The sequence below is a fragment of the Mandrillus leucophaeus genome, unplaced genomic scaffold, assembly GCF_000951045.1.
Source record: "Mandrillus leucophaeus isolate KB7577 unplaced genomic scaffold, Mleu.le_1.0 Scaffold140, whole genome shotgun sequence".
NCBI classification, from domain to species: domain Eukaryota; kingdom Metazoa; phylum Chordata; class Mammalia; order Primates; family Cercopithecidae; genus Mandrillus; species Mandrillus leucophaeus.
Genome location: NW_012101366.1, coordinates 1,007,208 through 1,032,856, shown reverse-complemented (window position 1 = coordinate 1,032,856; position 25,649 = coordinate 1,007,208). Strand labels below are relative to the sequence as shown.

The following is a 25,649-nucleotide window of genomic DNA, read 5'->3' as shown; positions in this document are numbered from 1 at the left end:
GGGAAAGGATTCCCTATTTAATAAATGGTGCTGGGAAAACTGGTTTGCCATATGTAGACAGCTGAAAACTGGATCCCTTCCTTACACCTTATACAAAAATTAACTCAGATGAATTAAAGACTTAAATGATAGACCTAAAACCATAGATGAAAACCTAGGCAATACCATTCAGGACATAGGCATGAGCAAGGACTTCATGACTAAAACAAAACACCAAAAGCAATGGCAACAAAAGCCAAAATAGACAAATGGGATCTAATTAAACTAAAGAGCTTCTGCACAGCAAAGGAAACTATCATCAGAGTGAACAGGCAACCTACAGAATGGGACAAAATGTTTGCAATCTACCCATCTGACAAAGGGCTAATATCCAGAATCTACAAAGAACTTAAACAAATTTACAAGAGAAAACCAATCCCATCAAAAAGTGGGCAAAGTAAATGAACAGCCACTTCTCAAAAGAAGACACTGATGCAGCCAAGAGACACATGAAAAAATGCTCATCATCACTGGTCATCAGAGAAATGCAAATCAAAACCACAATGAGATACCATCTCACACCCTTTAGAATGGTGATCATTAAAAAGTCAGGAAACAACAGGTGCTGGAGAGGATGTGGAGAAATAGGAACGCTTTTACACTGTTGGTGGGAGTGTAAACTAGTTCAACCATTGTGGAAGACAGTGTGGCAATTCCTCAGGGATCTAGAACTAGAAATACCATTTGACCTAGCAATCCCATTACTGGATATATACCCACAGGATTATAAATCATGCTACTATAAAGACACATGCACACGTATGTTTATTGCGACACTATTCACAATAGCAAAGACTTGGAACCAACCTAAATGTCCATCAATGATAGACTGGATAAAGAAAATGTGTCACATACACACCATGGAATACTATGAGCCATTAAAAAAGATGAGTTCCTTTGCAGGGACATGGATGAAGCTGGAAATCATCATTCTGAGCAAACTATCACAAGGACAGAAAATCAAACACCACATGTTCTCACTCCTAGGTGGGAACTGATCAATGAGAACACTTGGACACAGGGCGGGGAACATCACACACTGGGGCCTGTCATTGGGTTGGGGACAGAGGGAGGAATAGCATTAGGAGAAATACTTAATGTAAATGATGAGTTAATGGGTACAGCAAACCAACATGGCACATGTATACCTGTGTTAACAAACCTGCACATTGTATACATGTACCCTAGAACTTAAAGTATAATTTTAAAAAAAAAGAAAAAAGAAAAACTTATGGATCATAACTGCAAGGAAAAGTATGGTAAAATTCATAACCATGCCTCACCCACTGGAAACTCAAAATTCTGTAAATCTACAGAATAAAGACAGAAGAACCAAGAAAATAAGGGGGGTGCAGTGGATAAGGAGACAATTAAAATGCAATTACAGTTTGTAAGAAAAACAAGTACATCTATTTGGTTCATAAAAAATACTTTTGCAGGCTGCATGCAGTGGCACATACCTGTAATCCCAGCACTTTGGAAGGCAGAGGCAGGTGGATCACCTGAGGTCAGGAGTTCAAAAGCAGCCTGAGCAACATGGTGAAACCCCGTCCCTACTAAATACAAAAAATGAGCCAGGCATGGTGCCTCATGCCTGTAATCCCAGCTACTTGGGAGGCTGAGGCAGAAGAATTGCTTGAACCCAGGAGGCGGAGGTTGCAGTGAGCCGAGATCACGCCATTGCGCTGCAGCCTGGGCAACAAGAACAAAACTCCATTTAAAACACACACACACACACACACACACACACAACACACACACACACACAAGACTTTTGCACCTCCCAAACTTGTGATCTTTTAACAATTTTATTTAACATAGTTCTTAGCTTTCTAATCCTACAACAAGTTAGAGGCAATAAATTATAAGTGGAGAAAACTGCTATACGTTGACATTCTCAAAATATGACAAAAATTAAGAAATATGCAGAAAACCACAGAAAGTAAAGCCTTTGGGGGATATTTAGTGTAAAAGTACAGGTTACATGGCTCCACATATCTTTGTATTCCCCTAGAGTTAATATAGTACTGCAACACAAGCACATGTGCACCACACATGTATACACACACACACACAGAGTTTTTGTACTCTTAAGAATAAACTCCAATCTATACAGAAAAAAAATCTTCTATAAAGGTTTCATGTGATGCTATAAACAAAGGGCTGTACATGTGTATTTGCAGAGGTAGCAAGATTTTGCTTATGGGGCTGAAGAAAATATATAGTCTAGCATTGTTTCATAATTGTGTTCATGAAAAGATCAGTGTAAAACAATATTTATCAACCGCTGTATATTTGGCGTAGATTTTCATCATAATACTTAAAACAACAGAGGTGTTGAAAAACATGACCCCAAAATGCAATAAAGAACAAATGTAAGAATTGTAAGTATCAAGTTTAAAGTACTTTTTCCTCAGCATATGTGCAATTATAATTTCAGATAAATTGACATTATTTTTAAACGCTAATTAAGGAAATATAATATTCAGCATACATTTTACTCCCATTTTCTGCAGAGTTCCCACTAACAGGAACTTGAATTTTCTAACAGCTACACTGGGCATTACTCCACATGATTCATAAAGAGAGGCTTAGGCAACTCTTAGAAAATGTAGGTAAGCTGATCTGCCCTGATTTTAATGTGTTTCAATCTCTTTAAAGGAAACTTACTTAACTTCTTAATGACTGGTTAAATCAAAAGCGCATTATAAAATACTCCACCTCTTGGTAAGCAATACCATATTTGCAGTCCTAGGTATAAAATTTTAAGACAAATGTAGAGAGAGCCCAGCTGTTCACCAAACCTGTCTCCTCCTCTTCCTGGAGTACTGCTAGACTACATTTCCCAGCCTCCTTTGTGGTTAAGTATGGCCATGTGGCTAAATTCCACTCAACGAAGTGTGAACAAAAGTGATGTACCTTTGGAAACTTCCCACACTCAATGCACTTCTTCCATTTCCCTCCCATCAGCTTGATGTGGAGATGCACACTGACCTTAGAATACATGAACTGAAGAAGCACAAACCAGTTAGAAGCTGTCTGAGGCAAAGGGTAGCTATTAGAAAAAGAGCAGCTCGCTACTCAGGAAAACCCTTTTAGTCTTTATATGAATGAGAAATAACCTTGTTTTCTGTTTAGCCTATATTATGGAGGTTGTTTGTAGTGTTACAATAATGAAAATTATATGTTAAATTATCCACCAAAATTAATTGTGAAAAGCAAATGTAAGAACAAATAAATGTGCAAAACGAATTTATACTGAACATTTTCAGAAAAGGTTTATGCCTCACTTATTAAAGCACTGTCCTTCAAAAACTAGAGAATGATTAAAATGCTTTACTTGGTTTGCTTCAAACTTGAATATCAGATTGAGAAGTTTTGACTTACAAATAGTGAAAGAATGAATCACTTAATTGTGAAGTTAAAGTAGTAAAAAAAAAAAAAAATTCCAAAACAATAGTTAATAACTTTAACATACAGCGTTTCCTATTAACACCATACCCTGTGATTAACTTCTGCTACAACAAACATCAAAAAACTAATTTGCTTTATTATCCTGGAATATTTTTCTTGAATATTACTTGAAATAGATAATTGGCCAGTGGCCTGAAAATATTTTAGTTATATAGAGCTACTTGTCATGGGATTTGACCTGTATTTCATTAAAAAGCTAAGTGATCATACTCATCTAGGGAAGCCATAACCTATTTGATTTGCCCTAAGACTCTATTTCATTTAACATTCATTTTTTATGGTAACACGCTATGAACAAACTGAAGAAAAATACCCACTTGGACATTATGATATTTGTTTGTAGCTTTGTCCTGGTTTTAGTTTCCTACTTAATGACTAAATGGCACCACAGTGGGTAATGCGCTGCAGTAAAAGTGGTGAATCATTAAAGAGTTCGTAAATTTTAAAAACAGGGGCAGGCCTTCTGGGTCCCATATGCTTCTAAAAAACCCGATGTTGTGCTGTATTAATTGAACCATGAAGCTTTTATTAGTCCTCTTTAAAAATGCTTGCAGAGAAGCTTTTATTAATGCGTGCCCCCAAATTGTTTATACTACTTAGCATTTCCATAACAATTTATATTTCAAAGAACTTTTTGATCATTAGTTACATCTACTCTACATTTCTATAGAGGAATTCAGCTGTTTAGCAAAACAGAGGCAAGAAGATAAATCTCTTACCTAATTTTTGCCCAAGACTTGCCAATAAGAAAATGAATAGAATATGAGAAAATGAACAGAATATGAGGAAATGAACAGAATATGAGATCCTGCTATAAACCTTTCACTTCTATAAACAGCTTGGTCCTCTCACTCCATATGAGTAGAGTAGTTGTTGTAAGTATTTCCACAATGGTGAAAAGAGAGATGAGCTAGCTTTATACACAGGGCTTTGAAAACTAATGTTATAGGACTTTGCAACACATCTCTGGCCACTCTGCCTTCCAAACTTACCTAGAAGCCCACAAGGCCAGAACACTGCACAATTCTAAGGGCAACAGGCACATTGTGTTCTATGCTTGGAAAATTCCTTTGGATGCATTTTCATCAAAATTAATTACAAAAATTAGATTCCATCAAATTTAAAAATCATCCTGGAATCATGTTAGGGTTGATGTAGCCCAGTTTATTTTAAAATGTTCAGGCTGAAATCAGGTTTTCTATAATCTTGAGATCAGACTAAAAATCTGCTCTGGGTTAAAATACACTTAAACTTCTTTTGAGGAAAATCAAGGCACTCCATAAAAATTTCTTTGGTCCATCCATCTCCCCATAAAAATGAGATGGCTTATATAGAAGCAAAGCCACTAGAATGTTCCCCTCAAATTATTGCCTTCTCTAGGTTTCCACAGTGGTAGCTTTCTTTCCTTTTTTTTTTTTTTTTTTTTTTTTGGAGACAGGATCTTGCTCTGTGGTCCAGGCTAGATTGCAGTGCAGTGGCATCATCATGGCTCACTCACTGCAGCCTTGACCTCCTGGGCTCAAGCAATCCTCCCACCTCAGTCTCCTAAGTAGCTGGGACTACAGGCATGCACCACCATGCCAAGCAATTTTTTCAAAACTTCTTTGTAGAGATATGGTCTCACCATGTTGCCCAGGCTAGTCTCAAACTCCTGGGCTCAAGCAATCTTCCCACCTAGGCCTCTCAAACTGCTGGGATTACAGGAATGAGCCACTGCACCTAGCCAGTGTTAGCTTTTTATTTATCTATCATCAGAGAACAAAAAAACTAAATTATCATAGTTTTGCTCACAAGAGAGACACTTACTTGAGACAGGACTTAATGATGTATTTTTTTTGTATTTATGGTCTCCAAATATGAAACACTAGTGCTGTTGAATGGACTAACAGCATTTCTACACTTTGCCAAGTCATAGTAAAGAGCAAGATACATTCTACAATCCAGTGTCCTTCCCCCAGGTTACCACACGATACTCTTCCAGGGGGGAGTCTGGAAATCTGTATTTTTAACAAGTCTCAGGAGATTTTTACTATCTGACACATTTGGAAAATGCTAGATAAGATGAGTCCTAAAGTCCTTCTTTCTGAGATTTGGCAATTCTGATAAAAAATTACATTACTAGAAATAGTATCCACACTGCTGTACAAAGGAAATAAATTTCTGGTCCTAAATTTATTAAAATACGACACTGAATGGACCAAAGCTATTAATATTTCTGTCTCTCCCACGAAAGGGTGCTGTCCATAAGGGTAGAAACTATGTTTTAGTGCTCATTGTGTCCCTATTGGGTAACACACTGGCTGGCACAAGTAAGATGCTTAATAAGTTTTGAATGAAGAGCTCAACTGCAGCAGCTAGCTGCCACACTTATCCAGATAGTCTTTCCTCCATTCAGGATCCTCAGTGCTCAAAAGCAATACCCAATGCTCTAACTTTGAACATAACTGGGCAGCAAAATTAAAATAAAAACTAGTAAATTTTATATACAAAAATCAGCACTTATTGTTTGACTGAATACATGATTAAGACGGTGGCATTTTGTACTTCATATCAATCACATTTGAATATGGATGGAGAACTTTTCTAAGAATGATGTTAACGCATGGGAAAAATAAGAATTCAAACTATACCAGAACCAATTTTGAAGACAAACATACTCAGTCTGAAACATGGACTATTAAAGAATTTCTGGAACTACCGAAGTGAGTCTATTTTCCTTTCTGGTGCACAATAACTCCTTAGAGCCATTTGTGGAACAAAAGCAAAATAAATGGATGGTGATTGCATAAGACCAATTTAATTCTCTTTTTAGATAGTGGGAAAAAAAGATGTAAGAAAAACATATTTTTTTCTAAATCAAACAATCAGGTTATTTCTCACCAGTGGAATATATATGGCACCATAAGATGCAGGCTAATAACAGGAGAAGAATTTTTTTTTTTATGTTTGTGGCAGGAACATTTTCCTTTATCTATGCAAAGTGCATTTCAGGTCTCTGATCATAGTTATTTACTTGCAATAAATAAAGAAACTCCTACCCACCTGCCACATTTACTATCACTTTCCTCAACTTCAGATTTCATTCATAAAAACTTCCCAAACAGAGTTGATGGAGACCTCTGTATAACGTTATTGTCAACACAGCAGAATTATTTATAAGAAAAAGGTACACAAGGAAATTTTGGTGACCCTAAAGTCAAGTAAGTTTCACTCAATGTCTTATTTATCCATTACCTTTTCTCTCCTCATAAATGAACAATCATCATGACTGGCAAGAATTTCCTCATCAAAATAACAGCTTCCAGTAAGATTTTCATTTTATAAAATCAATATTCTTGGGGAGCAGGGTATACCAACATCCACTGTCAAATATTATCACAAGAAAAAAAAATTGACCACAGTGGTTCTAAATTAATGCCTCTTTTAAACACTCCAATTTTGAAACACTGAATTTCTGTACAAACAAATATATGTAATATTTAAAATGCAATATACACCTATATAAGGTAAATGTTATTTTAAGTTCATTCCAATAGTAAGACTAATAGTACTAGACTACAATTGTAATAAGCAACGCAGCTCACAGAACACACTTCAACAAGGTTGTCTGTAGAGGATGGTGGAGGATGGGATGAGAAACAGGCAGAAGAAGCTAAACCAGTGATTCCCAAAGTGTGGTCCCCAAGCAGCAACAGCATTGCCAGCGGAGCCTGTAAAAATCACAATTTCTGGGCCCCACTCCAGACTTACAAAATCAAAAACTATAAGAATAGGGCTTGCTTTAACAAACTCTCCAAGTGATGTCAATGTATGCTAAAGTTTGAGAATCACTAGGCAATAAAGACTCAGAGATAACGGGCATAAGTAACTGTCATCTGCTTAACCAAGTGACAAGCCAATTATCAAACATGGTTGTGACTAAAGACTCAGGGATTTCTTGACTACACCACGTAGAATCAAGTTCCAAATTCAGCATATAGGTTGGCAGCCTGTTGGGGATATGGGGAAAGGCTGATGAAACAGTAGAATTCCCAAACAGCTAACGTGGGTGTGGCAATCCAGGGAATGAAAATCTTGGCAAAAGTTTTCTCCCTTATATGCCCCGAATATGACAGTACATAAGCTTCAATTTAGAGAGTTGAATAACCCAAGAATATGAATATGCTAAAGAATCTATAAAGAAAGAAATGCTCCTATAAGTATCCAAGCAGAAAATTCTTGTAAAACTTGTCTGTTACTAGTATGTGGTATCTGACCCTACTTCATCATTCCTAAAACTTGGATTGTGTTTGTTCCAAAAATGACAGCCTGTTCCTGGAGGAATGGGTGTTGGCTGTGCTGATCACAGCACTACATGAGCAGCACACATCACTCTGGAACAGGAGGAAGCAGGTGCTGAGATTATAATTAAATATGTATATAGGAAACAGGAGTGGCAGCAAAGAAGGGTGGGGAGGAAAAATATCCTTCCTGTGTGTCAAAGAGATGGAGGTGGAGTCAACCCACAAGCTGACTCCCAAAGCCCCACAGTATAATTTAAAAGCATACAGACACATGTTAGGTCAGAAAGATTACGGGTGCAAAATGGATGCCTACATAATATTTCATATTCATAACTTCATAAAGTTCAAACTGAATGTTACCTTGGAAGCAGAAGAATTAAAGTCCCATGCTCAGACTAAAATGCAAATCAAATCAGTTGTCCAGGAAGCAAACTGGGTGAAGCAATAGAGAATTAGCTATCAAATGCAAAATTCAAAATTTGTTACATTAAGCAATCTTTGTTCAAAAAAAAAGTTCCTTCATAAATTAAATTACTCAGTTTGAAACAACATAAAGCAACATCTTTCACATAAAGTCTATTAACAGTGTAAGAAGCAACCAGACTGACCAGGCTGTGCAGGTGAGCTCATCATGAGAATCGGAGGGACTGCTAAGACTAGAATACAGATTCACAGTCTTTGTTGTTCAACTGCTGACGATGGTCCAAGAGAGACTGGCAGAGGAGAAACCTAGAACATAAGAAAAATGCAACGTTTAAGATACAAGCTATGTCAAGTCACACTGAAAAAGAAACACAGAGAACTGGCCTTGAGTGTCGACTTAGCCACAGTGCGACCGTGTGTCTTTGAGGCAGTCATATCAACCTTCCAGGTCTCCAAGTCTTCATCTAAAAAAGAGCAAATTTAGCAGTCTCCCTTATAGAACAAGAATATTGAGAAAATAGAAATAAAATAATAGGTGTAGAAGGAATCTGTGAGGGAGAAAGCAATTCACATAATTATAATTAGCTTACTATTTACTGTTCACTATAATTTGTTTGCTATTATCATTATTAGAGAAATTAAAAACCTTTTTTGGATTCTTGGATATAAGTATCTCATTACATAGCATTTTAAACTATCGTTATCAAAGACTTCCTCTTACAGAAAGGACCTCTTGGCAAAAAGAAATGTTTAATGGACTAAAAAAAACCCAAAAAGGCCATAAACTATAAGAGTGACAGAAAACTCCCATGATAATTTCCACTTCTTCTTAAAGTCTTTTGTAATCTTGTTCCAGCCCAAAGTAATAGCAACCATAGTCTTTCTACGAGTCAAACTAACTGGATGGACTTTTCAAAAGGAATTTAAGGGACTTTCTGCTTTTAATTTGAATGTACTTCCACTTCTAGACACTTAAAGGAAAAGCAACTGGAAGGACATTTTCCTAAGAGTTTACTGGAATGTCAAACTTAAGAAAAAAGCAGCAGCTTTTAAAATTACACTTAATGAGTTTCTTACTAAAATGGTATATCCCAATTGCACTATTTTTATAGACAGATGCTGTAACTCTGAGAATTATATACTCCTTTATCTTCAGAATCCAACATATTTATTGTGACTCGTTTTTCCATCACTATTTTGAAAGTGTTATTGCTATTTTTGCCCAAATGTATAAAGCCAGATATAAATACATATTTTCTTTGAAGAACTTTATAACATCACCAAGAATACCTATAATACTTCATATGGTCTCTAAATAGAAATGTGCTATTTAGTTATTCAAACAGCTAAGTAGTGTCATTAGATCTAGCAGGCTACTATGGTCTCTAAATAGAAATGTGCTATTTAGTTATTCAAACAGCTAAGTAGTGTCATTACATCTAGCAGGCTACTTCTCATAACATCCTTGATGCTCAATAAGTATTAAGATTTAATAACAATTAAAATGTACATTTTTATAAATATCCTTCAAAAATTATATTGATGTGCTGTTTTATTAACATCATCTGAAGGGTCTTGATTTCTATGTTATTGAGAAAGCAACATCTCTAAAGAAAGATAAAAATGAAGGGCAAATTTTTTTTTATTTTTATATCAAGAAATGGACATTCTGATATTAGTTTTAGATAAAAATTGTTCAATGTGATGTTTACTACAATAATAACATCACCCTTTGGGAGGCCAAGACGGGTGGATCAGTTGAGGTCAGGAGTTTGAGACCAGCCTGGCCAAGATGGTGAAACTCCGTCTCTACTAAAAACACAAAAAATTAGCCAGGCATGGGGGTGGACACCTGTAATCCCAGCTACTCAGGAGGCTGAAGCAGGAGAACCACTTGAACCTGGGAGGTGGAGGTTGCAGTGGGCCAAGATAGTGCCACTCCACTCCAGCCTGGGCAACAAAAGCAAAAAACTCTGTCTCAAAAAGAATAATAATAATAATGATAATAAACATAAATATAAACATCACTCACATTGTTCTTTATAGTTACAAAGTACTTTTAGACATGTCACCGTATTTGATATTACTTTCATAAGAACCACGCTAATAGATAACTTGTAACTCTCTCCTCTCACCCTGGACCTAATAGGTGAGGAAACTGAGATGCTATCTGCTTCATAATTAAAAGTAAATAAAATAAAAGTTAAATTTACTTGAATTTGAATTTACAGACTATCTTAAATTAACAAGTGTGAACTTCAAGATTTTGTCATTCTTATTTTTTTACATTGTGCTCTGAAACATTTTATAAATGCTCTTGATACATTCTTGATTCTCAGTTGCACAATTTGATTTTAAATTAAGAATAACAAATAGAAAGCAACAGGAAAGCTTTAGAGAATGTAAGTGAAGCAGCTCTGAAAAGTACCTTCCATCAAGGGCATAGTTAGTGTGATTCTTAAAAAAATGTTTTTCATCTTTAATGTCACTTTGTACAATTGATACTTGTGTATTTGCCAGTATAACTCAAATTTAGCCAATAATTTCTAACAGTTCAACAGCAGTTAATGTCTACCACTTATTTCCACAAAAAAAAACACGTAACAACCCTCCATGACATGCTGATTTGTGGCTGGGTATGTAATAGTTGGGTTTTGATTTCATAGCTCCAAACCTAAGTTGCAAAGTAAATCTGGGATGGAAATACAAATCTGACTTACAAATATCAAGTCTTTTTGAAAGTAAAACAACTCCCCTTGCCTTCAGTTTTTTTAATAACTGCCTTCTTATGACACATTGCTCTAACATTTATGAAAATGTTATCTGAATACTCTTTTAATGAAAATTAATAGGCATTTCTATATTGATATTCACTAGTTTCCATTTACTGCATTTCCATTTCCAATAATCCACATTAAATCAAAGTTATCATTACTGCCACAGCTGCACAAGTAGAATATGGTGATTTAAGGAGTTCTCCTAAAATGTTTCAGGGATACGGATCTGCTGTACATATGTGCACATCACATGTATGGATGCATCATAGGCTATATATGCTTCCCTCTCCTCATAGCCACAAAATCAGATTAGCAGCCTGATCCACACCTTTTAGGGACAAAATTGATATATAATTTTATATAAATTAAGACCACTTTAAGTTGCCTGGAAAAGAAAGAAGGGTCAATGGCCAACATCTGTCAATGAGAATGGGGAATTTATTCTCAAATCTTCCCACACTTCTTTATCCAAATGGGCTGCAGAGTAATAGACTGTTTAGAAGTTCCCCTCATATATTAGTCATTCTTATGATAAGTCTGAACTAGAAATAATAGGAAACTGGCCTTCAGGTAGGTAAATAACAAAAAAAGAATAGAAAAATAATACAAATTGTTTGTAAGTACAGATCACCAAAACATATAATAGAAATATATCTGTTTTCAATTAATAGTTTCAACGAATTTTAACACGAGTTTCTCCATGCTGTAAAAAACATATCCATATAGGTGCACACTGAAGGAAATAAACACAAGTGCAGCCAAAACAACTGCTGCTATGAATCCTTTCTCTCTTAAGATCCAGGAATGGTTATTTTGGTTCTTGACTACATCAATCCACAATAAAAGACTAAGAATCCTTTGCTTCAAAAAGATCATCTCTGACTACAATTTTGTCAGCTCCCTGAAAGAACATTACTACTGTAATATCCTCGGCTGTAGCACAGGGCAACAACTCAAGACAGTGACATCTTGCAGTCTCAGCTTACCCATGCAGCCAGAATAAAAGAGGGCACTACCACATTTCACTATCCCAGCCTATTACTGTCCTTAACATCATACGTGGTAGTCTTCCATGGGTCCTTTAACCATTCCACCTGCTCAATAGTAATAGCATCACAAGTCAGAAGAGCTTTACATGACACAAAGAAATTGCACATGGAGTATCTCTTCTGATCTTCACAACAGCCCTTTGGGGTACACTGAATCAGCTGTTGTTATTTCCATTTTACCAACAAGGCGTCTGAGGTGTAAAGAGGTTCAGGAATTTGTTTACAGATATGTGGCTGGCAAATGGAGGGCTGATCCTGTAACTCTTAGCCCAGTGCTTTCTTCGTAGCATTGCAAGGAATTACAGGCCACTTGGGCAGAGCTGTTTGAACATCAAGACCTTGCCTATCTAGTCATTACAACTTCAGTAATGGCTCATTGAGATGCAGGTCATCTTTACTAAAGGACCTATCAAGCCATTGAATAGATCAAACTCAGTCACAAAACATGATACAACGAATCCAAAAGTTGCCATAAAAGTCTACAAATCATCTCACAACACAAGCTTTCAAATTTGACTTAGACTTCATGTTTCTTGAATATCACAATAACCATTTTGGTTTTTAACTATACTCTGAGCTTCTTATTACAGTTGTCTTTTTTCCCCACTTTTGGGTAACTAGTATTATTTTGGATAACTAGTATTATTTTGGATAGTGTGCTACTAAAAAAGGAGACCACTTTTGTAGTCTACGTAGGTAACAAAAACCTTGTCTATTTAAATCTGATATATCTTCCTTATGGCTAGGGCAAGCCAAAATGTACAGTTCAGTCTACACAGCCATTCACACTTATCTACAGGTCCTTCTTTTCTCAAATTGAGCCATTAACCATGGTTCCTCTATAGAGTATGCTTCAAAAACTCAATTTATCACAATCACTATATAGATCATTTATTGGTGGGAAAAGCTTACTGTGCCAACACGTTGAACACCAAGAGATTCGTCAGATCCTCAGTCTCTCTCTCTCATGCCTTCGAACCTGAAATTCTACTGTAATTTTAACTTTAGAGAAAAGCATTAGAAAACTGCTCTTAACATTGTGTTCAACTCAACAACCCTTACTGAACACATACAAGACACACTGTTACCCAACATGGAAACCTTAAATTCTATTTCATTTATCTGTTTCTTGCTTTTACCATAGACAGTCACCAGAATGAGAACACTGACCTCTTAAAAATATCTTTCTTATCTGAATCCTCCTTTCCATTTCAATTAATACTGCTTTGGCTCAATTAATTGTTTGTTCTTGATTGGATTCTTAATCTAGTCTTCTATCTGGTATCCCTGCCTCCAGGGAATGTATAAATAAATGAATGAGTCAGTAACTACAATTTGGTGATACACAGTTCCTTAGTTGGTATTCAAGTGCCTTCATAACTGGTCTCCTTTCATCCCACTTTTCCTCCTTCCTTCTTTTCCTCATGTATGACCCCTACGGTTTCAGGCAATCTGTGATTACTCCTAGAGTGATGTTCCACATAATTAGCTACTACCGAGGGACAGGCTACTCAGAATGAACACCTGTATGAGCACTGGAGGAGCTTTACTAAAACACATCGGCTGACTATGAGTCCTGACTATTCCTACACAGTATCATTCGCATTCCATGCTTTTGTGTCTCTGCAAAGGATACTATTACCTTTTCTGCACCTCCCACCTTGAATTCTTGGAGTTTTTTTGGTTGGTTGGTTTTTGAGGTAGGGTCTCACTTTGTCTCACGTGATCACAGCTCATTGCAGCTTCAACCTCTGGGCTCAAGTGATCCTCCCACCTTAGCCTCCTGAGTAGCTGGGACTACAGGCGTGTGCCACCATGCCCACCTAACATTTTCACTTTTTTTTGTAGAAACAATTTATCCCCATCATCCTGCTTCAGTCTCGCAAAGTGCTGGGATTACAGGTGTGAGCCACCGCACCCAGCTGTACCTTGAACTCTTTAAGGCCATATCGAAATGAGAATTCTTAGCCAACCACTCCAAGTAAAAGATCAGCTTTCTTATCTATGTTTCCATTGTACCTTGTATCATACCCATAATAACATCACATATGTTAGACAATAATAATGCCTCTTTATGTTAGTGGAGTACTTTCATCCATCATGAGGCTATGTTCTTCAGTTCAGGGACTAAACTACATTCATCTTTGTAACCCCCACACCTAGCAGAGAACCTGGTACATGGCAAGTACACAATAAGTTCCTGATGAATAAGTGAGCAGGCAGTAAGAACTAAACCAATGATTCTGTAGTTATGCAACTTTGAGGCAGAATCACTTATCCAATTTGTTAGTATAGATTCCTGAAAGACTAGTACACAGTCCTTGGATTTGGAACAGAGAAAGAAAGAAAAATATTCTTGAGTTTAGGCCACCATCTAGAAAGAGCAAACCTAGATGGGATGGGTGCCTGCATGGGTTGGGAAGACACCAGACATCCCCAAACTTTGCCCATGTTGACCAAGATAGGGTCACTTCCTAGGCTTTTCAATTAAAGTAATTTCTTAGCTCATTGAAAGGATTCCATTTCTCTCTCACCTTATTAGCATCAGCTTTTTTTCCCCAAGGACATCCATCTTTTTATCAGACATGCTCAACAAACTCAAGTTGGCCTCAAAACAATCAAACCACTTATTCATGAAGACAAGGGAACATGGGATGCAGAGATGTAAGGATACTTGTTTCCCTTCAACTTTAAGTAACAGTAGCAGGACTGTGCTCACGGTGCTCCCGACAATATGTATGTTGTCCTGAGGAACAGAATGATAAGAGTCTAGGACTCTAGGGGTTCTAGGGACTGGGAAACTGATGGGCACAAGCAAGAGCCACACCAGCAATGAAGTTGGTGATTTAACCTTCCCTAATACCATAACAGACACCTGCTGCTCCGATTCACCAAATGTGCTGGCAAAGACTGGCATATCAACTACTTTTGGCTCATTCTGGACTCTGGGGAGTGATCTATGCAAGACTATTGGTTTCACTCCCCACCTGCACTGCCAAAGGTTTGCTGAATTCACCCTCAGAGCATACCTAGGAGCAGAACATGTCACCCAGAAGGCCACACATCTCACATAGAGTCTCTGTGCCTACATTTTAAAAGCAAATAATAAGCTCCATTCTAAGACTTTTAGGAGAACCATTTAAGAACAGGCTACATTGTTGGGTGTAATATAGAGCAGGGAACGCAGCTTGGGAGGTTAGTTATGCATATATTTTGCATATTTAAGATAAGATTCAGTAGTCTATACTATAAATATAACTCAATGGTAACATCTAAAAATACATAACATAATAAGGAATGGTCTGCTGGATATTGCATTTCATAAGAACAAATCTTGCCAACTACAGTACCTGCACTAATAAAAATAGACCTTTTCGTAGTAAGCCTTGATTTTTAAAACACTGAGTTTAGCCCCAGGGTTTCCAGTACCCAACCCATATTCCAAATGCCTCTACATCATAAAGATCATTTTATCAAAAAGTCTTACTCCACTGATTTTTATTGGACCATCTTTGAAGGCCCTATCTGCAACTCCCCTCCTTGGACAATGGGAAGTCACAGTCACCATTATCACTAATTTGAGTTTAAAAGGAGACTCACAATGCCCAGAAACTGCAGGATATACAGGCTTCCTTTCAGTCATGGCAAAGGGGTTGTTTAAAAAAAAAAAAAGAAAGAAAGAGAAAAAAAAGAAAAAGCTTTGTCTACCTGTAAATACACACTGGATAGAAGTCTAAAATAGAATTGTGAAAAGGAAGTAATAGTCGAAGTGAAGGAACTTGTAACAGACAACCTCTGATACCTGTGCAGCAGGAGGGCTTTGTAACTCACACGCTATAACCTTCCCTGCAGAAAACTGCCGACCAAGCATGTTGAAAAGAGCCCGTCTCCCTGGTCTACTACCTCACCTGTGTGGAGGCATGGGTTATGATCAGCTAGCCAAATACAAAAGACCTTTAGCCATCATTGTAATTTACAGCGATATGATTCTCTTTTTCAAGCTTCAATATTGTGCACATTTTTTAAAATTCTGTGATTTCTTTAATCATATTTCTTTAACGCTGCAACTCAACTCTGGAAGATCTGATAATCCCCACGTCGAGCAAAGTGCTCTTGTAAAATGTTTCACTAGCTGGGTGGTCTGGAAGTCAATTAACCTCTCTGAGCCTAGTTGCTTAAACATGAATTATTTAACTTACGAGGTCATTGTGAGGCTTGAAGGAAATAAATGTAAAGTAATCATTGGTAAGGTGAAGGTGCTCAAAAACATTGGCTGTTACTATCATTATAGAAATTTTATTTTACTTCAGGCCAAATTTCATCCCAAGAGAAAACAGTGACACATGGTGCCTCTCACTGTGGAACAGAGTCCTGCAGCACAACTATTAATCTTTCTCACTCCACTAGGGTTACAACAGGGATCTAATTACTAAAGCTTTTTTTTCATTCTTTTTCTTTCTTTTAGAAGGCAAATGTGCAGTCTAAGAAAATATACTGTGCTATCCTTTGCTTGGGAATATACCGCGTTTACTTTAATCTTTCACTCACGTTAGTTATACAAAAAAATCACTTGGGTGCTAATAGAAAGAAAAACATTCGAATAGAAAAAAAAAACTGTAACTTAGAAACAAGTATCATTCTGTAGAAATTTGAAGGGAAGCATGAAGTCTATTCCCCTGATATTGTATAGATCTTTCTATAAAGAACTTGAATATGTTTTAACAGATTGGTTTGGGAATTTCAATAGACCCTAAGGTCCCTCTGTTTTGGGAAGGATATCACTGATCATTTTACTCACTCCCTCTATCTGTTGCTGGCAGTCCATACAATTTTAAGCCAGCCAAGACACATCTCGAGGCACAAGCAGATGTGCCCCTCAGGTGAAGAAGTGATAACAGAAAATATCCACACGATGAAGAAGGAAACCAGTATGAGTCTTAAGTCACCAGGGCCATTGCTCAAAGATGTGAGGTACATGGTACTCTCCCCAGCCAAGACCCACATTGACACTGATTCTGTTTACTCCTCATCCCTCCATCCTTGGCAGGAGAATAGGTTCTAGAGGCAGGGACCCTAAAGCCAATTTGCGCTGACTTCCTAGAACTAAATCAAAAGGAAAACCCCAACTTTCCATGCCCAAGTAACTCCACCTTTTTCTGCATGGCAGATGAGAAACTGAAAGTACCTCTGATTGGACCGCTCCCGCAACCGATCAGGCTGATAGAGGGCCAAGTCTTCATTTGTATAGAACGTTATAACTTCACCTCAGCCTCTGATTGGTCGCTTTCTGCAACCAATCACACTGGTCCTGAGCTACCACTGCATTTACATAGGTTGTACATCAAGTGACAAATGGGAAAACTCTAGAGGGTATTTGAACCCCAGAAGATTCCATAACCAGGCTCTTGAGCCCCTATGCTCAGGCCACTCCCACCTCGTGGAGTGTACTTTCATTTTCAGTAAATCTCTGCTTTTGTCGCTTTATTCTTTCCTTGCTTTGTCTGTGCGTTTGGTCCAATTCTTTTCACCGCTAACACATTTGTGACCCTCCTTTCCACTAGGTTTCTCCAGAATCCCTTGCAACTGATTAGGCCATTGGTTATTTGGGCCCTTTCCAAATAACTTACCTTCACTAATGAGCTGAACCAAGCTCATCTCCCATCTTTATCTCCATCTCCTCCTCCCCTTCCAAAGAAATCTACTTCATACCTACAACTTACTTCAATTCTGTTCCTCTCTGGTTCTTTTCTAGCAAATGCTGTTCCTTTGTCTACAGAAACTTCCTTGTGAAAACACACCAGTACATCTAATTTAGGATACACCTAAATTTCCAGAATACATCAATCTGTAAAAAATGACTCATATCAGATATTGTGCTCTTTGAACTTCACCCTATCAATTAGTATTGACTTTTCTAACTTATATAAACTTTATATTCAAGTTAAGAACAACCCAAGTTCATGCTATAGAACCTTGTGTACTATATTGTGCACAGGAGAAAGTTTTAGCTCTGCTTGAATGTAACATGTACTTATTGAGTGCTTGCTAGGAATGTTCAGAGCTGGGAGAGTGGTTCAGATAGCTCCTGCCTCCCAGATTTCATACCAGTGATTTTTTAGAGTACAGTTCAAGAACCCCTCTGAAAATGCAGATGCAGACACTCAGGACTTACCTGAGACCTTCTGAATCAGAATCTTTAGGACAAGGGCCCAGAAACAGCATTTTAAACAAGTTTCCATGGTGATTCTTAACTGAGCTAAAGTATGAGAAGCACAAGAGAAACAACATATGCATATGAACAATTAAGAAACAAAATAACAGACATATAGTGAGAGAAGCACAGGGAAAAGTACCCTGACTTTGTAGTCTGGCTAACCTTAATGCAAATTCCAATTGCTGTATTTTCACAGGCAAAGTATTTACCATTCTGACCTTCAGTTTCCTTACTGGTAAGTTGCTGGCTCTAATAGCTACTTGCAGGGTCACTAGGGATGAGTGATAATATATTTAAAACACTTAGCATAGTGCTCAATATATGTGAGACATTATGACATTCAGGGCCTCTGTGTTACAAACTGCCCTACGAATAGCTTACAATACAAGCTATTTTCTTCAAAAAAAAAAAAAAAAATGGGACAGCACAAGTGCTACAGGAATTAGGAGAAGGGAGTTCTCACTGTGATTAGAGGTAGAAGGGAAGGTACATGAAAGAGCTGGTGCACAGCTTTGGGAGACTGAAATTTATTCAAACATGCATGGGTGGTAAAAATGTCCTCCTTTCCCAGAAGTTGTCCAAGTCATAGCTGCTATGCTCAATGAATTGTATACAGTTGCAAGAAAAAATTTAAAAATTACCTTGCTGTGTCCTTCAACTATTCTGTGAATTAAATGATCTATTTTTGTATTCCTCATATCATAAAACATTTCCACTGTCAAAATTATCCTCAAAATTATCTCAAGCTTTATGCTAGTAACATGATTTGTTGTATGTAGCACATTCCATTCCCAAGGAAATGGTGGAGTTTTATACAGACAGCTTCACAAATATGCCATCAGTTATTTATATACAAAATGATAGTACTGACCTCCTGCCAGAAGAGGGAACTCTGGATTATTATACTATGATTACAGTACAATATAGGTTGCAGCTTTTCTATCATCTCTTCAAAGAACCATGTGAAAGATGTCTAGTGAGGATCAAGGAGGCTGCAAAGACATTCACCTGCTCCAGGAAGCTAACTGGCCCATGAGAGGATAAAGCCTCTTAATGATCCCATTAGTAAAACAGGCTAGTTGATTAAGCTAACTCACTCAGAGCCAATCCTATTAAACCTCATTATTCCTGTGAAGAATCAAAAGTATCTGCAACTCCATCTCAACAAATGGAGCAAAGTTTCAAATGATAAAACCTGAAAAAACAAGGTAACAATTACTGAGTATATAAATACAGTGTCAGAACTCAAAACAAACTCGGCACTCAATTCACAGGACATCTATTCCCCCTGAGTGAGAAAGCCACCTTTGAAACTGAAAATCTGTATTAAAAATAAGGGGACCAAAACAATTCATTTTATTGAAGGCAATTTCTATTAATGTCATATAGGGGAAGAGATACAGCCTTTGCTTTTATATTCCAGTTCTGCAAAAAAAAAAAAAAAAAAAAAAAGCATATATATATGCATGTATTAAAACAGACTGAGACAGATCAACACATATAAATAGCTCAATCCAACATCTGTAGCAGCCCTTTAGATTGTATTAAAGTCCTTGCTGTTTATCAGGCTGGTAAATCATATCAGCTCCTAGTTATTTAAATTGCCAGTTGCCAGGCAACCATTTCTTTTTGTCAACTGTCACTCACTCTTAAGTTCCTCTGCAATACTTCCTTAAGAAAAAAATAGTGAAAAAATCTTGACACACTTATTTTGGGCATAAAAGATGCACTTAATTTTATCTCTGATCTTCAAGAGTCTGAGAATCGAGTGATATTGAGAAAATAAAACCTGTTTAGTGAGTTGGAGGAGGAACAGTGTTGGAACAAGTAGTGATACGGATGAATATCCATACAGAAAAGTTGTGGGACTTTGCTAAAGTAAGGTCCTTTTGGGACCTGGCCCACAGTAGAGGTATGTTTGTGACAAAAGCCTTACAAAAGAAAATATGCACTCCAGAGATAAGAGGTGATTCTCAGCAAAATTGATGTCCAGTTATTATTTTTATAATCATGCTTTTCAAGGTAAGGCAGAGTCCCTTAGCCAACGAAGATAATATTGCAGTGTGTATGCAATTCACTTTGTCAATACAAGCACTTCTAGAATTGCCATTCCCTGTCTCTCTGGGCATTAGTTTCAGACCAGATCATCTCTGAAGTTCTTGCTAGCAATAACATTTTATAAACCCATCAATCTTTAAATTACACAGTTCTCAATGGCAGCCTATATAAAACTGGGCCAACCTAATAAATCAGACCTTTTTGTTGCTACATCTCAAAACAAAATAGATAGAAACATATATATATCTAGATACAAAGAAAATTATTTCAATGTATAATGTTGCTCTTTATTTAAAAATGAAGAGGGATATCTTACTTCAAGTAGGAAATAGCAGAACTTATCAACTTTGAAATTAAAATCTTTGTGCACAAAAAAAAAAAAAACCCCTAATAAAGTGCAAAGACAAATCACACTGGGAAAAATATTGAAATGCAAATAACCTACAAGAATTAGTAATGGAATTATGGCTGAGCACTTTAGATTACATGTGTAATCCCAGAATTTGGGGAGGCTGGGGCAGGAGGATCACTTGAGACCAGGAGTTCAAGATCAGCCTGGGCAAAAATAGCAAGACTTCATTTCTACAAATTCAAAAAAATGTAAAACCTTAGCCACGCATGGTGGTACGTGCCTGTAGTCCCAGTTACTCAGGGGGCAGAGGTGGGTAGATCACTTAAGCCCAGGAGGCCAAGACTGCAGTGCGTTATGATCACACCACTGCACTCCAACCTGAGTGACAGGGTGAGACCCCGACTCTAAACAAAAATAAAGAAAGAAAAACTTGCTAATTATTATAATAATATGTTGTTAAATATTATAATTAACTACTAATTATGTTTTCTTTTCTTTTTTCTTACCTATAAATAAGAAAGAAAAACAAAGAACAATTTAGAAATAAGAAAAGGACAGAAACAGGCAATAAACAAAAAAGACATTTTCAGCAGCTAATAATTATATGGAAAGATGCTCAATGAGATACCAAAACACATCCATCCAAGTGGGTAACATCTTAAAGTCTTATAATCCTCATGTTGGCAAGGATATGGAACAGTTAAAATTTTCATACACTTTCAGAGACAGTATAAACGCACACATCATTTAAAATAGTAATTTAAAACTATCCTGTCAAGTGGACAATGCATGATACCCTATGATCTGTGTAGGCACAATACTATCCCCCTCCAAAGATATTCATGACCATATCCCAAGAACCTTTGATTATATTACCTCATATGCCAAAGGGAATTAAGGTTGCAGGTAGAATTTAGGTTGCTAATAAAATGACCTAAAATCATAAGATTATCCTGGATTATTCAGAATGGCCCAGTGTATTCAGAATGGCCCAATGTATTCACAAGGATTCTTAAAAGTAGAAGGGATAGGCAAGATGTGGTGGTTCATGCCTATAATCCCAGCACTTTAGGAGGTCAAGGCGGGAGGATCACCAGAGGTCAGGAGTGCGAGACCAGCCTGGCCAACATGGTGAAATCCCGTCTCTACTAAAAATACAAAAAAATTAGCTGGGTGTGGTGGCGAGTGCCTATAATCCCAGCTGCTGCTCGGGAGGCTGAGGTGGGAGAATCGCATAAGCCCGGAAGGCAGAGGTTGCAGTTAGCCAAGATTGCACCATTGCACTGCAGCCTAAGTGACAAAAGCGAGACTCTATCTCAAATAAATAAATAAATAAATAAAGTGGAAGGGAGAGGCAGAATAGAATCAGGCAGAAGTGGAAATGTGACTATGGAATGATAGTTGATGCAGCAGTGCTGGTTCTTCAGTCCTGCTGAAGATGCAGGAGAGAGACCATGATCCAAGGAATGTGAGCACTCTCTAGAAGCCAAAAAAGGAAAGCAAATGGATTCTTCCCTACCAGTTCAAGAAGAAACACAGCCCTGTGGATACCGTGAGTTTAGCCCAGTGTGAACCATGTCAGATTTCTCATCTACAGAACTCGAAGTTAATACATTTCTGCTGTTTCAAGTCAGCACATTCAGGGTAATTTGTTTCAGTAGCAATAGGAAACTAATAAGTGAACCAAAAATTCCACTCCTAGAGAAATTCCCCCACATCTTCTTGAGAAAAACCACAAAAATATTAACAGCCAGACAATGTAGAACAGAAATTCTGGAAACAGTCTAGATGTCCATCAACAGGACAATGAATATGTGAAAACTGTAGCAGTTTGTATATTAGAATAATACACAGCAATTAATATAATGGGCCTAGAGCTATATATATCAAAATGGATACACCTCAATACTTACAGTACATTAATGAGATAATAAAATAAAAAATGATTTATATAATACACCATATGTATAAAGTTCAAGAATATATGAAATTGTATCATAATATTTATGGATAAATATTTTATATTTAAAAGAATAAATGGGAATGGTAAACACCACATTCAACTCAGGATAATGGCTCACTCTGGGGAGTGAGTGAAATTTTACAAAGAGCACTTCAACTACATTTTAAATGCTTTATTTCTTAAAAAAAAAAAAAGTCCTCAGGTAAATAAGACAAAACATAAAGATATAATGAGTACATGAGTATTTATTAAATTTATTATTCGTATTTTTCTGGATTACTAAAATATTTCATAATAAAAAAATAAACAACATATGTTCCAATGATGTATTTTCCATGTGTCCACCAGCGAACAGGCAAACTGATTCTTCCCAAGTTCACAGAAAATGATCTCACCCAAGGAAGTATCCCTATTAACTTGCCAATTAAAAGACAAAAATACCTAAAAGCAAACATCAATATTTAATCCAATTTTTGTAACCTTCCAGATGTACACTAAAACAAGCAGTGTATTTTTATTTTTCCTTTTATTTTAAGCAATTTCATCTTAAGTCTGCAAAGTCAAGAAGTAATTCACATTGAGAGGGTTTCTTCTGCGTGTCTCCAAAGAGGCACACCCAGGTATGAAGACGTCTATTTGCAAGCGGGCATTTACAAAATGGACCATAATAAATGTACTGTCACCTTTCAGACAAAAAAAAGGAGATGATTCATTTAGAAAAAAAGAGTTTAAACAAGCTGTAAGTTGTTAAGTAGACAAAATAACATTCTACATATCCTTGTCAACCCTCCACCAATGAGGATCAATAAACCTATTTACTAAAATACACAAATATTGCAGAAAAAACATAAATCCACTTTTTGTGGTTTAATATTTTTCCCTTGTTACTTATACTTCTATCAAACATGATGCAATTCCTATTTTTCTCTTTTTTAAGAGACAATGTCTGTCTAATGCCCCCAGGGCATTATGAGAAGATTTAGAAATGACTGTTCTGCTTCTTGGGAAAAATGTTAAAAATGAGGGGGTTTTCTGATTTGAATGTTTTTCCTCCTAAACTAGAAAACTTAAACTTGTTCTCTAGGAAGCATTAATAACCTAAAATACTGGAACCAAATTGTTTTTGCTAGAAGGAAAAAATAAACACAAGAAGAATCTGAAAATAATGTGTAACTTAAATATGTAACATGAATAAAAAGTTAAAAGCATTGTTTCTGCAGCCCATTGTTGTTGAACTAAAGCTTATTCAATCTCTCAAAAAGCCAAGGTCTCTTTCTTTTAAGCCTGAGTAAACTAATTATATGTAGTTCTGGGTGGTACACAACTTAATACCTGTGCTGCCAAAATGCCAACCACAACATAAAAGCATAAACATAGCAGCTCTGAAGAAATACTTTTCCCTTTGTTGTTTTCCTGACCAAGCCACGCCTGAGTCCAAATAAATTTATGTCTCAATCAGTGACTATGAGTATTGAAAATGAAGAGTTGCCATATCATACCTAAAATGGAAGGTAAACATATTATTCTAGATTCATTTATAGAATACTATTCACGGTACAAATGGACTAAAAACTACTACCTAAGAAACAGTGATGTAAGAAATAGCTCAGCCAGACATTAACTTATAATCGAAGCTCTTATCCCTTTAATTGATGCCGCATTTATTCATAGCATGACAGCATTCAGCATTCTGGAATTACCTGATAGGGTCCCTCTTCTTCAATAAGATGTTTCCCTTTCTTGATCTCTTTTTATTCTTCCTGTTTCCTTTTTTTCCCAACCAATCAGCATGAAGATTCTTTTGCGGGTGAATCAACACTCTTACATATTTGCTATGTGCCCTTTTTCCAGAGAAATATCATCTCTTGTTCTATTTTGTGGGGTCTTTCTGTTCCGATTCAAATTATCTCCTCTCGGGATACCTCTACTTCTCCAAGGTTGAGCTTCCTCAATGTAACACAATAGAGATCTCTGAAACTATCTAGGCTACTTTGCTCTCCTTTAGAGGAACTTCCTCATTCACCTCTGACAGATTACCAGCATCTGAATATAACTCCTATCAACGACTGATGAGAAAACCATATGAGAAAAAAATCTATTGATGAGAAAACCACAAATATTTAAAAGATGTTCTCTATATTAAGTTAAAATATACCCCTCTGTAACTTCTATTTTTTTGTTGTTTGCTCCAATCAGTCTTCGAGTGTTCCAGAATCTCTTTGTTATAGTACTAATATATAGTCATTTAATTATTTGAATGCTATCATGTTTCTTTCCAATCTTAAATATCCTCTATTCATTAAAATAAGGTTTTAACCCTAAAACCATTAGCCCAACAAAAATGCACAGCTCCCACTACTACATGCTGTTAACTTAGTAATATGATTGACATATGTCTGGATAATATACTAGTAGGTACTACAACACAGCCCTTATCAGCTCAGTCAACTTGAAACCATATAACTGCACCCAATGCCATTACATCACCCTGTATGTATTACTTCAAATTATCTCCGTGTGAGATTATTTTGCTTATTCATTGCTTCTTATTGAGTGCCTGTCTACATCAGACTATACCAGACTACAAGCTCCATGAAAGTAAAGATTATGTCTGTCTAATTCACAGGAATCAGAGATCAGTGCTTGACATATGACATATAGTCCATACCAATTGTTGACTGTTCAAATAAAATCAACCTAAAATATTGCTTCTCAGGGATGTCACCTGAATAAATATTCAGAATTGCTTACTGACCTAAAGCCTAAATGTTGCCCATAAATTGTGGAAACACAAAGCAAGTGAAACTTAGTCTTTGTGGCTAGGGAGTGTTCCCAGAGTTGGTGATGACAAGCTGAGTTCTACAGGAGGAACAGAAAGATGTCATTCAAAATACATTTTTACAATAAACATACAGTACCACAAGGTCTTTCTACTTCATTCCTCAGACCTCAGAGAGTTTGAAACTTCAAGGTGGTTAGAAGAAAAGGTACAGGGAACAGCATGTGTGACTGTGCAA

At 36.7% G+C, this 25,649-nt stretch overlaps 1 protein-coding gene across 1 annotated transcript in view; it reads right to left on the bottom strand.

Annotated features, from left to right (window-relative positions):
* HDAC9 (histone deacetylase 9) overlaps window positions 1-25,649 on the bottom strand; it is a 927,644-nt gene that overhangs the window by 845,653 nt on the left and 56,342 nt on the right. Inside the window, exon 2 of the mRNA XM_011973895.1 lies at window positions 8,405-8,525. Within this exon, the coding sequence (XP_011829285.1) occupies window positions 8,405-8,429 (25 nt within the window). The 5' untranslated portion in view covers window positions 8,430-8,525. The remainder of the gene's footprint in view (window positions 1-8,404; window positions 8,526-25,649) is intronic.